This window comes from Papaver somniferum, chromosome 9 (assembly GCF_003573695.1).
Source record: "Papaver somniferum cultivar HN1 chromosome 9, ASM357369v1, whole genome shotgun sequence".
NCBI classification, from domain to species: domain Eukaryota; kingdom Viridiplantae; phylum Streptophyta; class Magnoliopsida; order Ranunculales; family Papaveraceae; genus Papaver; species Papaver somniferum.
In genome coordinates, this window is record NC_039366.1 from 163,121,810 (window position 1) to 163,139,048 (window position 17,239).

At 38.4% G+C, this 17,239-nt stretch overlaps 3 protein-coding genes across 5 annotated transcripts; 2 read left to right on the plus strand and 1 right to left on the minus strand.

Moving 5' to 3' along the window:
- The first annotated feature begins 3,716 nt into the window (after positions 1 to 3,716).
- LOC113311013 lies at positions 3,717 to 8,206 on the plus strand. Of its 2 annotated transcripts, none has more exons than XM_026559846.1 (10): positions 3,717 to 4,208; positions 4,292 to 4,338; positions 4,432 to 4,579; positions 4,699 to 4,740; positions 4,902 to 5,106; positions 6,095 to 6,156; positions 6,253 to 6,353; positions 6,567 to 6,621; positions 7,556 to 7,603; positions 7,730 to 8,206. In XM_026559846.1, the coding sequence occupies exons 1-10, from the start codon at positions 3,821 to 3,823 to the stop codon at positions 7,903 to 7,905; spliced, it is 1,272 nt and encodes a 423-aa protein (XP_026415631.1). In that variant the 5' UTR covers positions 3,717 to 3,820; the 3' UTR covers positions 7,906 to 8,206. The 2 variants fall into 2 exon arrangements, with proteins under 2 accessions (XP_026415631.1, XP_026415630.1); XM_026559845.1 differs by having other exon boundaries at positions 3,719 to 4,208; positions 4,696 to 4,740.
- Positions 8,207 to 12,617: 4,411 nt separating this feature from the next.
- Positions 12,618 to 15,587, plus strand: LOC113307997 (pentatricopeptide repeat-containing protein At1g11290, chloroplastic-like). Of its 2 annotated transcripts, none has more exons than XM_026556463.1 (2): positions 12,618 to 14,879; positions 15,274 to 15,587. In XM_026556463.1, the coding sequence occupies exons 1-2, from the start codon at positions 13,023 to 13,025 to the stop codon at positions 15,313 to 15,315; spliced, it is 1,899 nt and encodes a 632-aa protein (XP_026412248.1). In that variant the 5' UTR covers positions 12,618 to 13,022; the 3' UTR covers positions 15,316 to 15,587. The 2 variants fall into 2 exon arrangements, with proteins under 2 accessions (XP_026412248.1, XP_026412250.1); XM_026556465.1 differs by lacking the exon at positions 15,274 to 15,587 and having other exon boundaries at positions 12,618 to 13,841; positions 13,917 to 15,195.
- On the minus strand, positions 15,354 to 16,970 carry LOC113312805 (putative cyclin-D7-1). The gene is made up of 6 exons (XM_026561542.1): positions 16,668 to 16,970; positions 16,490 to 16,579; positions 16,222 to 16,320; positions 15,911 to 16,115; positions 15,637 to 15,773; positions 15,354 to 15,560 (listed from the first exon to the last, which is right to left on the minus strand). The coding sequence occupies exons 1-6, from the start codon at positions 16,968 to 16,970 to the stop codon at positions 15,354 to 15,356; spliced, it is 1,041 nt and encodes a 346-aa protein (XP_026417327.1).
- Positions 16,971 to 17,239: the final 269 nt, after the last annotated feature.

A 17,239-nucleotide genomic window follows, 5' to 3' on the forward strand; every position in this document is an offset into this window, starting at 1 on the left:
ATTGAAGCAGAGCTATTTAATCAAAGTGGTATTCATCTTCTTATTTTTCAGAGACATTGTCATCCTCATACCGGGTAAGTTGTGGGGTTTATTGTTCATCCAATTGTTGTTCTACCTTAACCGCTTCCCTTTCCCAAAACATATATTATAGAGGATTCATTTTATTAAGTGTTCATGGAAAGAATTTTGTTGTTGTTAAATTACTTGTAATGTTGTCCTCATAAAATATATTTTTTTCCCGAAGTTTCCTTATCACCAGGCCCCGCTCTGCTGATCTAGCTAGTTCTGTCTGACGATTGTTATCCATGTATTCGGCCATGCTAAATTCAATTGTTGAACCAGATGCTGCTTTCAGGCTTCGTCTCTTGTTACCTTTGCATCTTTTTGGACCACTGCTCCTTTGCTTCTTTTGGTATTTTTATTGAACATGGGAATTAGAATTGTGATGTTCCTGACTACTTGGAGATCCATTAGTAGGTGGTATTGAAGTTGTTTTTGGTGAATAAATTAGTATACCATTATAAAATTCTCCGAAATATGACCATATGGGAATCTTGTTGGCACTTGATTACCTCTAATAGTATAGGCTAAATCTGTTAAGCACCCTCAGAATGTTGAAACAACTTTTGTATTGGAATCCACTTTTATGGGTTATTTTCCAATGTTCTTGACATTTTTAATTCCTGTAATAAGCAATATGGGAAAAATAATTTAATTAGAAGAGTAGCGAAACTAAATTGTTTACCAAGTGAAATACAAATTTATTCTTACCACATCCAATTCATCATCACTGCTTTTTTTGTATCAATGCATTGGCATGATTAGAGCTACACATTCACCAACTTCATATTGCTAATAGAATGAAAGTGATGAGACAACGTGTTACTATCACGATCATAAAAGTTAACAGTTTTTTTTATCAAATGCTCAATATTATTGGAATCATACAAAGATTTTGGTTGGTAACCTAGCGACAAGCTGGGCTCCAACTCCTCTTTGAATTGCAACATCTAATCTATAAAAAATAAAACTACCTAGGCCGCTACTAGCGTCATTGCTAACTAAACAATTCTTTAGACGCTTGAAAAAAACAATAGTATCTTCACCAAGTTCCCCTAAAGTAGAGAAAGCCAGAACACCCAAACCATATCCGTGTGCAGCACACTTGTCCAAGTATTTGGCACGTTTACGAGAAACCGCACCAGAAATATCCTTTCCGGGGACAAAGGAGCGGACACCATCACCAGTGAATGGAGAGACACTTGTAACATCCATACAAACATCTTTCCCATTTTCCCAGTTAAGAACAAGTATATCAGCAGGCTTTAGATCTCTATCATCATCTGACCGAAGATCAAGAGAAACCTCTTTGCGCGCATGTACTTTGGCTTTGTAACAAATGTCGATGATAGCATCACGAACAAAATCATGGCGAAACTTATACCCAATATCCTTAGCACAATGAAGCGCATGATCACCAAAGATGTCCATAGATTTGCTACAACTTGGGCATGAACTATTCTCAACAAACAAAGGAATACCGAGGCGATAACAAAGCACAACTCTAAATTGTCTAGGTCCGAGGCATTGATTAAGCCCACTAATAGGTACCGCCAAAAGATAGTCTTGTGCGTGCTTGACACGATTACATTGCCATATGATGGAATATCTTACAGACATGAAATTGGTCTGGGATTTGCTTCTTAACTGCATCAAAATAAACTACTGTCAGGGAATGCATGGAAGGGGTGGGGGGGTGGGGGAGGGGGGGGCAGAATCATCGACACAGTAAGTAGACGGTAATCCACATACCTGGGTGAAGGTCTGAAGAGCCAACTGATAAGCTGAACCTTTGTCCGTTGAGAATAAATTCCCAAGGATCACTTTCTGCACTGAAGTAGTCTGGCTCTGAGAAGCAAGATAACAATAAGCACGAGTGTCAGCCATGGTATAAATGCCAAGTCCACCATCTTTGATAGGTAAGGTAGCTAATCTCTTCTGTAAATGACCAAAACCCGCACCATCCCCAGTAATTAGAAGTCTCAGATATTGATATAACTGGTCATCAAAAAGTCGTGGTCCTAAGTTTCTCAAGAAGTAGATTTAGCAATTTCAACAGCTTATGTTTTTCAAACAAGAGAAAATATCCACAGTGTTACGAATTTTTCTCAAATGACTTTTTGGCAACAAGTTTTTACAATGTACGTTGTAGAAACACAGAATCATAGAAACCATGATGCAAGTGGATTGTGTGCTCGTTTTCAATCAATTTGTCGTGTCGTCAACCAGTTTCTTGGTACGCTAATGCAGATAAACCGAAATAGGCTTAACGACGAAACTGAAGCGAAAGTGATCCAAAGAACTGCAGCTACATGTCAACAAACTAACGGAAAACCTTTTTAGTTTTTAGCTTGTTTCAACATCTTTAGAAAACTTCACAGGTTCAATGCCTTCTACCTTCTAGATGAATGGTAGAAAACTCACGGCAAACCTTTTCTTTACAAAGTTTGTTTCCATATCCTTAAAGATGGTCCATCTCAATCACATCTGTACTGCACCCAAAAGGCTCTCCCTCTCTTTACTATGGAAGAAGGTGTTACTCTTATTCGATTTTGGCTTGCATATTGTAACATAAAATATGATTAGTGACTATTTCTGGGAAAGGGCGTGCCAAATGTTTGTGGCCCTGCGAAATGAATATTTAAGAATGTTGTGGATGGTTCACCATAATAATTCTGGATTGTCCAACGAAGAACTGGTGACTATCTTAATACCTTTGTCCATTGAGCAACTACATCATAGTTTAATTAAAATCATGTTAACTTGTTGTTTATCTATTTTTCAGAAAACCATGGCTCAACCCACTTTATTGAAGAAAACAGAAGAGAGTTTAAGCACTTTGAATGCTATGAACTCTATAAGGCTTATGTATCTGGATTTGATATATAGTTTGATGTTATTGTTGTCGTTACAAAATCAAGTTACTTTATATGCAAGTCTAAATGTAATAATTATTGCTTAATATTAAATATGAGTCTAATTTAAGGTCTAAATATTTTCATTAATTAATATTGCCGTCACTTCTTTTACAAGATATAAACTTAGACAATAATAAGAACTTAAATAATATCATCATTAAAAATCTAGTACAATCTTTCGCCTCCTGGTTTTCTTCATTTAACGCATCTTCCGTTCAACGTGCTCGTGAACTGTTTCTCCTTTGTTTTTGAAACTTCGGTTGTTACCTTTCAAAACTTAAGCTTTTCTTTGCCTTTTAGCAGGACATTTTTCTGGATTAACTTCTAACACTTGCACAACTCTTTCCTTTTCACCATTTTCATTTTTTTTTAAATTACCACATATCTTATTTACAACAGCCTCAAATTTAGTTTCACAAAAAAGAGAAATAGCCTATGAGACATTTCAAGAGAAAAAAATTATAATGAAAAAAATTCAAAAATACATTGAATTTTGGTGTGAGTTAACTATTTCAATGGATTGATTATTCATAAGGGCAAGAAACTGGCCTTTGTAAATCCGATTGTGATCGGATCAATTTGGGACGATCATCCCACATTGAGACGAGACTCGTCTCAGCTTGACCCGACCGTCTCATATTGACCCGCTCGGCTTAATATGGGACAAGTAAGCCCTCGAATTTGATGGTGCCCATTGGAGTTGCTCCAACCGCGCAAGATATTCTTGGCATCCGTGTTACCAGCGTTACTAACTATACATGACGAGTGCCTGCAAAGCCCTAAATAGTACCCATGAAACAAGAGCACCTCCGTGGAGAAATTGAAGACGAAAGAAAGAAAAAATGATTCGTTCATCGGGAAAATTTGTAAATACTGTAATCAGAGCCATTAAATTATCCGAAGTGTGTCCATCGGCTATAAACCACTTCATTCCATCTTCAAAACTCCCAAGATACTACTCATCAAATGTCTCCGAGGTCGATCCTGTTGCCTTACAAATGATAAATTATGGTGTTAATCATGCAAGATCACAAAGAACAGATGAATCATATGGACAAGGTTTATTGGTATTGGAACAATGTATCTCTAGTAATACACGAGAGGAGGATATACAAGGAATTGCTCTATTAGCTATGTCTACTTTATTATATGAAAGAGGTGATTACAGCGGTGCTATGGAAAAATTAGAAAAGATTCAAGGGTTAACTCATTCTAATTTGGGTGTTAAAGGTAATTTATAAGTTTTGTTTAGTTGGTTTTGAATACTAGGGTTCTTGAATGGTTATTAATTGAGTTTTTGGGGAAACTTGTAGTTGCTGCAATGGAAGGTTTAATTGGACTCAACTTAGAAATGGGGCAGGTATAACAACTCAACCGTTTTGCTATTTTCATTTATTGGTGTTATTGTGAAGTTTTGATTAATTTCGGAGTCAAATTTTTTATGTATGCGTAGGATATGGCTTCGTCCAAAATAGCAGATACTTGCTTGCAACTCTTGAATTCCAACCTTAAACATAGTTCTCATGACTTTGAAGTGATAAACTATCGGGCTAAAGCGATCAAGGGACTTGTGGAGTTAGTTCTCGGGAATCATGGAACAGGTGAGTGAATTGTAGTGTTTAATGACTCCTTGTGTTTTGATCTGGTGTTTAGTGTTTGTGTTGTTATAGACATATTTGAAGAAATGACTGAAAGATGAGCTGGTGTTGTATTTCAGCAGAGACGTACTATGGGGTGGCTCCGGAGGAAAAGAATTTTCCAGGTAGTTAAGAAATTTATTGATAGTTGTAACTTGTAATTCATATAGTTCATTACCAGAAGACAAGTATTTTCCAGGTAGATATGAAATTTATTGATTGTTGTAACTTGTAAGTCATATAATTCATTACCGGTTTATTTATGCATCATTTATGGAACTTGCAGGGATTGCTGTGTTATCACATGGGGAGTTCTTACATGCTAGTGGAAAATTTTCTTCGGCGAAGGAGTATTACCAGAAGGTAATTCAAGGGGTGCCAGAGACTGAGAGCTCTGTTGATCCGTCCAGTTTGGCAACTGGTAATATGGTCTCAGCAGAGGTTCTAGTAGGGGCCAGCTGTGCTTTAGGTCAACTTGAAGCTCATTCCGGGTAAGCTTTTGGTTGAAACAGATACATTTCACCTTCTTGTGGTCGTCTTGTACATCGTTCATAACATTCATTGCTGCTGTGACAGGCCTGCTGGTTGTAATTTTTCACATGTGACCCTCTTCATGGAAATTTAAACATTAGACCTGATAGGATAAATTTGACGAATGCACTTTGTAGATGAACAAACATCCCTTGTGATAAAAAAAACTCTGTCCTACAACCTAGATCGAGTGAAGGTGTCTCTCGGTGATTTTGGAGATGTATATGTAAGGTTGTCTCGGTATGCATCAGAGATAGTAGCCAATGGTTGGAAGTTCTTACGGGCCGCATACTTGACAGCAGCTTTTCAGATTAAAGGTTTTAAGCCTTTAGCCGAGCACTAATTATCTACAGAGAAGTAGAAAGTTAAGAGTTCTGAACAAGCAATGAGGGTGAGGGTGAGACAAATGCCTCAATTAGTTTCAAACACGACAAGACCCAGTACAGTGACAAATGGCGGCATGGACTCCAAGTCAGACTTTGGGGTAGGGCTGTCTGGGCAGCAATGGCGAATGAGGGAATCTACATGACCTTCTTCATCGTCTTTAGGTCAGATGACGCCAGTGTACTTCCTACCACCTAAACACCCAAGGACTGCCTTTTCGAACATATGGAGGTTTGTTCGTTTACCACCTAAACACCTAAAATTGCCATGAAGTGGGTCACAAAAATAAGAACTGACCGAAATTACATCTAGCATGCTCATTGCAGCAGTTACAAATGAGAATTAGCCGTGGGACAGATGACAACTAAAGTTCCAAGTCAGACATTCTTTTGGCCAACTGACAGGTCAGTTGAGTCCGTTTTGGTCTTAAAAAGCCTAGGAACAAAACCAGGTATCCAGGTGTTTGGTATCCAAATCCTGGTCAATATTGAACTTAGGGTTGTTACATTTTCCGCCAATTCCTTCTTGTTTAAGTTTTTAGAGTCTAATACTTTTTATCTTCAGGAACTTCGCTGACGCAGAGAAGATGCTGACAAGTGCACTTACGAAAGCTGAAGAGCATTTTGGTTAGGCTTGTCAACTGATTACAGCTTGTGTTGATATTAGATAGGGTAGAAGTTGAAATTGAATAATTGTTCTCAGCCTTATGTGTTTCAAATTAGGTTCACGTCATCCGAAAGTCGGGGTTGTCCTTACGTGCATAGCTCTCATGGCCAGGCATAAAGCAAAGCTGGAGCATTCCAGTTCTATTCTGATGCAAGAGGTACAGATTGTTATTGGACAAAAGTATAAAATGAAGTCACCACCAGGTTTTTACATGTGTTTATTGGCTAAATCTATTTGGTGAATTTGATGCGCTTGTCTTCGGTAGAATATGATTGATCATTTGAGAATAATATTCGTATTTCATATTCTATGAATCATGGATTAAGTTTTTTGTCCTCCCTTAATTGTTTGGTGAAATTACTATTTTCAGGGACTCTATAGGAAGGCATTAGATTTGCTAAAAGCTCCACCCCTGGAGGCTGAAGGTAATGTTACAACCCTTTCCCTTGTCACTGAACCTTTTCTACTTGTGTTTTGCAACAACCAACCATTGCACAAAAAATAGTAAATAACAATAAACAAGTTATAGAAGATAGTAAAAGTAGGAGAGACAAGAGGAGTATAATAATAATTATTTTTTTTACTATTTTCGGTAGAGAAACATTGAAATTAGTGGAGGAATACTCTACCAGAGGAAGGAAAAAAGAGAGGAGGAAACTAAGGGATTGGTTAATGTCCCGTGTAATCTGTGTTAGATCGAAAGTTTAGTAGGAGTTGTTTTGTTACAGTCCTGGTGCATCAACTTTTATGTACCTTAGTTTTTGAACTATAGATTTTGTTGATGGGCCCTGCAGATAAAGGAGCTAACCAATCACCTAACTACAAAGAGCTGTGGTGCTTTATTTATGTTGTGCAGAGTACATGGTATAATTTATAATTTGCATTTTGTGGGGGAAAGCAAAATGTTTCGTTTTAACTCCGAACAAGCTGTTGCCTACTCTAATGTTCTATAAGTCACAACGTGTGTCATACCACTGCAGATGTACGAGTGGTTCAATCCTTGGCTTAACAACCGTGAGGTCTGGTGCTGGTGTTCAATCTGGCAGGCTCAATGAGGGTCAACTCAGAATCATCAAAGAGGAAAATAGTCTTAAAAAAATAATTAATTATTAGGAAAAAGAGTTTAATAACTATGGGAAAAACAGTAAAATAGTTTCACATTATTATATTATTCTTATCTTTCATATTTTTACTATTTTATACTGTATAACTTGTTTATAATTGTTACTACTTTCTATACCAATGATCATCGGCTGTTATCTTGTGCATGGATACACAAGATAACAAAACCCTTTCTACTTTCTATTTTTGTATAAATGCACTCTAATGGGGAGAGTGCTTTCTTTGCTGGTCATACAGGTGGAGAAGCGAAGGCGGAGAGAAGTAACATAGTAGCCCTTGCAAGAGGTATTACTATGCATCTAATTTTGCATCATTTATCTTCCCCCAGATACTGACTTATCATTTATTTACTTTATTCAAGTGTTTAGCTTGAATAACATTTTACTAATTGTTTGTCGATTTTATTTGAAGGAGGTTATGCTGATATTCTCTGTGTGCAACAAAACCGAAAGGGAGAGGGAGAAAGAATGAAGAACTGGGCAGAATCTACATGGAAAAATCAACGGTTATCACTGGCAGAAGCACTGGAGATCTCTGAGCCCTCCAAAGCCGCAGTAGTTGACACTCGAATAAGCAGAGTTCTATAATTTCCCAGTCTTGGTTAAAGGAAAGCAGAGTAAACTTGAGCAAAACACAATATATCTAAATTATCAGCCATTACTGGCAAAGGGGCATTGGACACCTCTCCAAGAGCATTCTTGACGCTTGCAAATAAGCCGAAATTTTGTTCAACGTTCAGCAGGGTACAAGCTTCACCTAGGATTTAGTTAGTTATTCCGTATGATTACCAAAAACATGTACTTTGTATACTATTTCAGCTTTTGAACATATATATATATATATACTGTTGAGCATTTGGGGTTGAAACTTTAAAGCGAAGAAAAACAACACCTGTGGTCGTGTGATTCCTCTAAGAAATAGTCTCACATCGCCTGGTGTCACAGTGTGACCAGTGAGGGCTGCCATACGGTCTGCTACTAGTTGTTAGTTGAGTGTAGTTAGCATTTCTATTATTGGTAGTTACTGTCCATTCGATTAAGGACAGGTGCCCTCTATCTACTGCTGTAGAATTAGGGTTAATTTTTGGTCATTATAAGTGTAAGAAAACTTCATTTGAGGGCATCTGAAAATTAATGAAAACTGAAACTATTTGGTTGCGCGGGTTTGCACAGATTTTGGCCCGAATCTTTGATTCAGGGGGTGTTTATCACCATTTATCCTCTTCGTTCACCCATTTGCTTGTCTAGTTGTTGTGTCATCACAACAATTGACATCAGAGCCGTTCGAATTTCATCAATTTCTTTTTGACAATGACCCTGAATGAGGTTCAGGAAGGTGTAGTTCTACTAAAAGCTTCACAATCCAAACTCCAGGCTGATTTCAGTACCTTATCCTCTGAACTGACTACTAAATTCGATACTCTTGCGAGGAATCTCAATAGTACCTTGCAAGAAAACAATCACAATCTCATCAAATTATTCAGTCAACCTTACCAATATCAGAAACAATCAAATCCTGAAGCTGCAAGTGGGTCTCATGCTTTCGATTTGGATGATCAGGGTTTTATTCTCCAACCTCAACATACCTTCTCTCATCACCATCATCGGATTTCAAAGCTCGATTTCCCAAGATTCGATTGAGATAATCCTAGAGGATGGATACTAAAGAGTGAGAGATAGTTTCAGCTCAACGATATTGAGGAACACAAGAAGGTAGACATCGCAACCATCTATATTGGGGGTAAGGCTGAAAAATGGTTTTTAAAATTTCAAATTAATCGACCTAGAATTACATGGCGTGATTTGTCCCACCATCTCTGTGCTAGATTCGAAAATCCCGTAGAAGAAAATTTTGTTGGTAGTTTCAATAAATTGATCCAAACATCTTCTGTGGATGAATATTATGAGGATTTTGAATCCCACAAAGCTCTAATGTTACGCATGAACCCCTCTCTCAGTGAAGCATACTTTGTTATGATTTTCCTTAGTGGGTTAAGGGATGAAATAGAAAAGTCTGTATCTATGTTTCACCCACACACTCTAGTTGATGCTTTTTCATTAGCTAGATTGCAAGAGAAGAAAATCAACTTAGCCAATGCAGCCTCTAAACCATTTACAAAGTCCTTCTCTACCCCTTTCAATTCCAGTAGACACTACTCTTCTGCACCTTTATCACCTAAGCCAACTCTCACTTCCCCTAAGTCTATACTTATAACAAAGTCTTTCTTCAGACCAACACCAAAACCCAACCCCCTAACCCTAGTAGTTAAGAGGCTATCTCAAGAGGAGATGGACAAAAGAAGGGCTCAAGGGTTATGTTATAATTGTAATCCTGTGTATAGACCAGACCACTTGTGTAAAGGAAAGCAAAAGATATGTATGCTTCACATGGATACCACTGAATCACAAGATATTGAGGAAGAAGAGGAAATTTTTGAAGAGGATGTAGAATCTCCTGTGCAATCTGATATGGAGGTTTCTTTACATGCTTTAACTGGTACCGACGCTGGTGATACAATTAGAATTCCTAGGATACTTCACAACCACAAGGTGTCCATACTTATTGACACTGGAATCACAACAAGTTTCATTGATAAATTTCCCATACCCATTGTGGATGAGCTACTAGATGAGTTATGTGGGTATGCATTCTTCTCCAAAATTGATCTAAGAGCTGGCTATCATCAAATAAGAATCCATGACTTGGATATCTTCAAGATAACATTCATAACTCATCAGGGTCACTATGAATTTAAAGTAAAGCCACTAAGTCTTACTAATGCCACTGCTAAATTTTAGGCATTAATGAATGACATTTTCAAGCCATTTTCGAGGAAGTTTTTTTTTTTTTTTTGATGATATCCTCATTTACTTGTCTGAGCACTTGGAACATCTTAGGATTGTGTTTTCTATACTCAGATAACATTAGTTATTTGCTAAGATGTCTAAATGCAGTTTTGGACAATCTTCCTTGGAGTAATTGGGTTACATCATCACATCTGAAGGGGTTAGTGATGATCCTAACAAGATTGATTGCATGATTAATTTGACACTTCCAAAGATTATTAAAGACCCGAGAGGTTTTCTTGGCCTCACAGGATATTATAGGAAGTTTGTCCAGGGATATGGTCTCATATGCAAGCCTCTAACTGACCTTTTCAAGAAATTCCATTGGAGTCCAGCTGCTACTATTGCATTTGAGAAGCTCAAGACTGCCCTAAGCAATACTCCTGTGTTGGCCCTCCCTGATTTGACTAAGCTATTTGTAGTAGAAAGTGATGCTAGTGATTCTTGCATTGGAGCAGTTTTACTCCAAGATGGCATGCCAATTGCTTACTACAGAAAACCATTAGGTCTAAGAGCTACATCACTCTCTACTTATGAGAAGGAGTTTCTTGCCATCGTTATGGTTGTTCAAAGATGGAGACACTATATTGAAGGCACCAAATTCACCATCAAGACTGACCATTAAAGCCTCAAGTACTTCTTGGAGCAGAAACTCACAACCACCTTACAACAAAAATGGTTGATCAAACTCTTAGGTTTTGATTATGATATTCAATATAAGAAGGAGCTGAGAACATAGTTACTGATGCTCTTTCAAGGAGACCTATAGATGCTGCTCATTGTAATGCATTGGCACTCTCTACTCCTTCTTGGGTTCAAGATGTTCAAAGCAACTATCTCAATGACTCAAAAGCCAGCCGACTTATCTCTAGCCTTCTTCTCAACCCTCTCAGTGCTCCTAATTAAACTTATCAACAAGGTGTCCTAAGATACAAAAACAAACTCTACATTGGAGTTGGAGGTAATGCAAGGCATACACTCTTAGAATCACTACATGCTTCTGCAGTTGGAGGACATACTGGCATCCAAGCCACTTCAGTTAGAGCAAGGAACCACTTTTATTGGAAGCGCATGCTTTTTGTTTCTCAGTGTGATGTTTGTCAGAGAAATAAGAGTGACACCACTTATACTGCAAGGCTACTTCAACCTCTTCCCATCCCTGATCAGCCATGGAAACACATAACCATGGACTTCATTGAAGGATTACCTGTCAGCAATAGGAAGAGTGTTATCCTTGTCATTGTGGACAGACTTACCAAATATGCTCATTTCTTGGCACTCCAACACCCCTACACAGCAGCCTCAGTTGCCAATGCCTTCCTCACTCAGGTGTTCAAATTACATGGTTTGCCTTCACCAATTGTGTCTGATAGAGACAAAATATTCACTAGCAACTTCTGGCAAGATCTTTTTAAGGCTTTGGACACCAGTCTCAATCTGAGTACAACTTATCATCCTCAAACAGATGGCCAAACTGAGAGGGTCAATGCCTGCTTAGAGACTTATTTGAGGTGTCTTACTGGACACACGCCAAGTAAATGGAGCCAATGGCTAGCCTTGCAGAATGGTGGTACAATACAAGATTTCATACCGGTTTGAAAATATCCCCCTTCCAGGCTCTCTTTATGGGTATGTTTCTCCTCACCTTGCATTCCCTACTACTGTCACCACCTCAGTTGATGCAGTCGAAGCTTATTTGAAGGAAATGAATTCTCTACTTGATATTCTCAAGGAATCATTACATACTGCTCAAGCCAGAATGAAGTTCTATGTTGATATGTTAAGAAAGGACAGATGCTTTGAACTAGGAGTCACGGTTTATCTCAAACTGCAACCTTACAGGAAAGCTTTTGTGTCTCTACGCAAGAACTTCAAACTCTCCTCAAAATTTTATGGCCCTTTTCAAGTTTTGCAGAAGGTTGGTCCGGTGGGCTACAAAGTACAGTTGCCTTCTGAGGCACGTATCCATCCAGTATTTCATGTATCCTGCTCAAAAAACACATTGGACTCAAGCATACCCCCTCTCCCAACCTGCCTGTAGTCGATCATGAAGGTGAAGTTATCATGATACCTGAGAAGATCTTGCGCACCAGAACAATTCTCAGAGGCAACAAGTTGGTAAGACAACTTCTCCTCCAATGGACTAACTCTTCGCCGGAAAATGATACATGGGAGGACCTCTCTAATATCCAGGCGCATTACCCAAAGTTCAACCTCGAGGACAAGGATCTTTTTCAGAGGGAGGCAATGTTACAGTGTGACCAGTGAGGGCTGCCATATGGTCCGCTACTAGTAGTTAGTTGAGTGTAGTTAGCATTTCTATTATTGGTAGTTAATGTCCATTCGATTAAGGACACGTGCCCTCTATCTACTACCGTAGAATTAGGGTTATTTTTTGGTCATTATAAGCTGTAAGAAAACTTCATTTGAAGGCATCTGAAAATTAATGAAAACTGAAACTATTTGGCTGCGCGGGTTTGCACAGATTTTGGCCTGAATCTTTGATTCAGTAGGTGTTTATCACCATTTATCCTCTTCGTTCACCCATTTGCTTGTCTAGTTGTTGTGTAATCACAACACTTGGATGCTCGGTACATGTGAAGCTTACAAGCCTCTGCAACCCTAACCTCGTAAGCGTTGGCCATGTTATCGCGCCGTTCAATTTTGTGCCAACTCATAACTCACACAAACTCGGATAATGGAATTTCTCTAGGTGTGGTTCCACAAGTGTAGTAGCCAGGTCCGGTATTCAAAACCGGATGTGACGATCCTCATGTATCCCATTGACGGACCAAATCTGAATCGTCTTGATGGGACATTCTTAACTCGATATAAAGAGAAATATAAAGAGAAAGATCATGGCAGGGAAATTGCTCCGGCAGATAAAGAGCCCAACCAATAAGATAAGCCACAACACAGTTTATTCTCATGCACTGGTAAAATTCCAAAGCTCATTTTCAGTACCAGAAGCCTACAGTTTTGTTTCTTGTAACTCAAAAACAACCTCATATTCTAAAAATGAGGGGCTGGATTTTGAGCTCTTGTTTAATGGTTATGAACTCGGAAACCCTTACTTCGTTAACAGAGTTGTATCAACATGTGCCAAATTGGGTGATCTTTATTTGGGTAAACAAGTTCATTCCACCATTATTAAGCTTGGATTCAACTGTAGTGTATTTATTGGGAGTGCTCTCGTTGATATGTACTGCAAATGTGGTAAGATTATAGATGCACGCCAACTGTTTTATGAAATGCCTGAAAAAAATGTTGTCACTTGGAATTCCTTATTCTCTGGTTACTGTCACATGCGATTCTACGATTCTGCAGTTGAGTTGTTCACCAAGATGCGTAAAGCTGGTTTTTATCCAACCCCATCTACGATTTCTACCATTCTTGGGTTGTGCTCGCAGTCGGATTTAGGGGAGCTTGGGGTTCAGGTACATGGCCTTGGTATTAAAACTGGGAATTGTTCCAATGTTGTTGCTGGGACGACCTTGATCGATATGTATGCGAAATGTTTTAGTGTTGAAGAATCTAGAAAGGTTTTTGATCAAATGCCTGAAAAAAATGTGATTACATGGTCATCTATGGTGTCTGTTTATGCACAGAGTCATCAACCGGATGAAGCAATATTTATAGCGAAGAAAATGCGGTCTATGGGCGTTAAGTTGAACGAGGTAACTTATAATAGTTTATTGAGTTCGTTTTCTAGTCCGAAGTATTTGTATTCAGGCAAGCAAGTTCATGGCCAGGTAGTTAAAGAAGGTCTAGAGTCGAACAAATATTTGGTGGCTACTCTGTTGACCATGTACTCTGAATGTGAAAGCTCAGAGGACTTCTATAAGATGTGCCCAACAATTTCAATGGACGATCAAATCAGTTGGAATTCAGTCATTGCTGGATTTTCTCGTCTAGGGAATGGTAATGAAGTCCTCGACTGGTTCATTAGAATGAGGCAAGCATGTATACCTATTGACTTCTTTACATTCGCAAATGTGCTCAGAGCAACTGGTATTCTCTCTGCTTTAAGTGAAGGTAAGCAAATCCATGCTTTGATTTACAAAACCGGGTATGCTTCCGATGTTTATGTCCAGAATGCTCTGATTTCAATGTATTCCAGATGTGGTGCAATCACTGATTCCAAACAAGTATTTTCCTCAATCAAAGAACCGGATGTGGTTTCGTGGAATTCTCTGATATCAGGATATTCTCAGAATGGCTATGGTGAGGAGGCTGTTGAGCTGTTTGAAAAAATGAGAGGAACAGGGATTAAACCCAATCATACTACCTTCCTTTCTGTGCTTTCTGCTTGTAGCCATGTTGGTTTTCTTGAAAAGGGGGTGCAATACTTCAATTTGATGAGAAGAGGCGATTCTATTGACCACCCAAGTCTAGAACACTACGCTTGCATGGTTGATCTTTTTAGTCGAGCAGGTCATCTCGAAGAGGCGGAAACCTTTGTCAATAGTATGCCAATAGTGCCAGGACCTTCCGTTTACAAAGCTCTTCTTAGTGCTTGCCGGTTTCATGGAAATGTGGATATTGCTATGCGTTCAGCAAAAAGCTTACTCGAGTTGTGCCCAAATGATCCTGCTACATATGTATTGCTCTCTAGTATCTTGGCACAAGGAGGTCATTGGGTTGATGCGGCTGACGTGCGGAGCCTAATGCGTGAAAGAGCAGTCGAGAACAACCCTGGGTGTAGTTGGATTGAGGTAAGCAGAAGGGGTTCAGTGTCTAGTTTTGGAGGGGTTGTTGGTAGCTAGTGAAGAACCGTGGCAAATCTCAAAATATCACATTGCTTTCTTTGATTGCATGGTGAATATAGAGCGCTTATAACATTTGGAACATGCAATGGTCGAATTGAAAGTCTACCTTAGTTGTATTTCCTTGCCCATAAATGTACATAAACAACAAGCATCTTTAAGATGCTCAAATTTTTGCACTGATGTGATTAAATGTGTCACATTTTGTGACTGAACCTATCTTATGTTTCTACAATAACTGCTACATCAAGCAACTTTTCAACTATCCCTTTGAACTTACAGTTATCAATATTCAATTATGAACAGAGCAACAATGGAAATTAATTGAAGTGCATGCTAACAGGGAACCTGCTGGGGAGCAACAGAATCAACGAGATGTTGGTGAATGGTGAAATTTTACATCAAATGTACATATGCTGAGCTTCACTCTTCCGCTTCTTTGGGTTTGAAAGCGAACAATACTACCTTGCCTACAGAGAGATCAATATGGAAATTGTATCGTTCGGTTGCCTCTCTTGTCATTAAATTTACAGGACTTGGAGAGAAGTAAGAGCACCCACGATCTACCACATTGTACATTGGATCAACCGGTCTTTCTTTCATGATGTTATGACATTGGGTTATCGCACTCTGTACCATATGTCATGTCAGAAATGTGTTTAATATCTGAATAAACATTCTTATATAAAACATCACAAGTCATTACCATTTGATCTTCGGGGATGAGAGTACAGGTGATACTAGAAAAGAAATCATTGGATTTTGATGGAAGTATTTCCTCTAGACTGCATTTTATTGCTGATAGCACAATCGTAGATGGTCTGAACTCGCTGAATTTGAAATCTGCATCAATTCGTTTGACAAATTATCAATACTTAATAAACCTCGACAATCTGCAAATATATGGTTACAACTTGCAACCTGCTATTATTTAAAAGATTGAGTGATCCTAAAAAGTTATATATGCGTCACATGTGTACCTGACAGGGTTCCAAGGACAACATCAGTGACTCGAGAAGTTATAACACAGTGAAGATCAGGTTGGAGTAGTAGTGAAGCTTGGTGCATCAGTAAATCTAGATATGAGTACGCTGTTACACAGCTAAGGCGCCATCCTAATGCCTTTAATACCGTCAACTCCATATCTTGAAATATGCTAGGTTGAAATGAATGGTTCAGATCATCCTATAAATTCAGTCGTAAACATATTAGCACCGAGTTTTGATAATGAAAACGAATTCAACATTTGAAGCATATATTTCATAAGGTGTATAGAAATCCGGCACCGTACCTGAAGTTCGTCCAGTGAAGGAATGGAAACTTCAATAAACTTGGCAGCAATGGATAGACATACAAGGGAGATTAACTCAATTGTCCAGTTTTCCCATCTCTGAAGAATCAAACTCTCTTAATACGATGATATATATTATTTTTTTGACAGAAAAAGGGCAAAGCTTATATAAAAAGGTTCATCGTCACTGGAACAATATAACTAACTATGTATAACTTACTAGCAACAGTTTATCGATAAAAAAAAGAAAGTGCTATGGATTTCTTACAATGCAATGGTACTTTAGTGAAACAAAACGATCGAAGTAATTTGCAGCAGCAAACACCGTCTCCAAAGAAAGACTTAACCGGTGATGAGCCTAAGGCGAAGAAGTGAAAGAAACTGAGTTAAGTACATAGAATTATTAGTTATTGATCCAATTTAAAATATTACATTACTGTACTCACCTTAAAAAACCATTGTATGGCTCTGATCCTACCATGCAATAACGAATAATTACACGGCTGAAAAAGATGCTCGACATATCCAGATTTTGGCATGTACTCAACCTCTTTCTTGAAGCAAACCATGATAGCATTCTCAGATTCTTCTCTACTGGTGTAGAAGGGATTACCCATGCAATTTTCCATCTTATAATGATTGGGAATGTTATTGCTCAATACTGCATGACCATACCTACGGCGATCACTAGTTGGAGGAGTACTGATAAGCCATCTTGTATCTTCGTCACAGTGTAACAGACTCTCCATACTATCTTTGTTTCTATGATCTTTCTTCTCGTGTATGTCCTTCAGAGTGAAAGATGAAGTATATATGATCATCTCACCATATATAGGAGCTACAATGTGCCTACTATAACTCATTAGCAACAGGGAGAATGTAGTGAAATGAAACCTTATAGCTAATTATAACTGACAGAGTATACGGCTTTAAGGTTTTCATGTCCAAACCTACAACTACGAGATTGCAGTTGGGATTTAGGAGGGTAGTTATGTAGAAGATGATGGTGCCGTGGTTA

Excerpts from the sequence above, each read along its gene's own strand:
- LOC113311013 (XM_026559845.1), top strand. The coding sequence starts at position 3,821 with ATGATTCGTTCATCGGGAAAATTTGTAAATACTGTAATCAGAGCCATT. Across the intron at positions 4,209-4,291 it reads TTCTAATTTGGGTGTTAAAG|TTGCTGCAATGGAAGGTTTA; the intron begins GTAATTTATAAG and ends GGAAACTTGTAG. Across the intron at positions 4,339-4,431 it reads TCAACTTAGAAATGGGGCAG|GATATGGCTTCGTCCAAAAT; the intron begins GTATAACAACTC and ends ATGTATGCGTAG.
- LOC113307997 (XM_026556463.1), top strand. The coding sequence starts at position 13,023 with ATGGCAGGGAAATTGCTCCGGCAGATAAAGAGCCCAACCAATAAGATA. Across the intron at positions 14,880-15,273 it reads CTGGGTGTAGTTGGATTGAG|GGAACCTGCTGGGGAGCAAC; the intron begins GTAAGCAGAAGG and ends GCATGCTAACAG.
- LOC113312805 (XM_026561542.1), bottom strand. The coding sequence starts at position 16,970 with ATGGAGAGTCTGTTACACTGTGACGAAGATACAAGATGGCTTATCAGT. Across the intron at positions 16,580-16,667 it reads CCATACAATGGTTTTTTAAG|GCTCATCACCGGTTAAGTCT; the intron begins GTGAGTACAGTA and ends TCTTCGCCTTAG. Across the intron at positions 15,774-15,910 it reads TGTCCTTGGAACCCTGTCAG|ATTTCAAATTCAGCGAGTTC; the intron begins GTACACATGTGA and ends GAATTGATGCAG.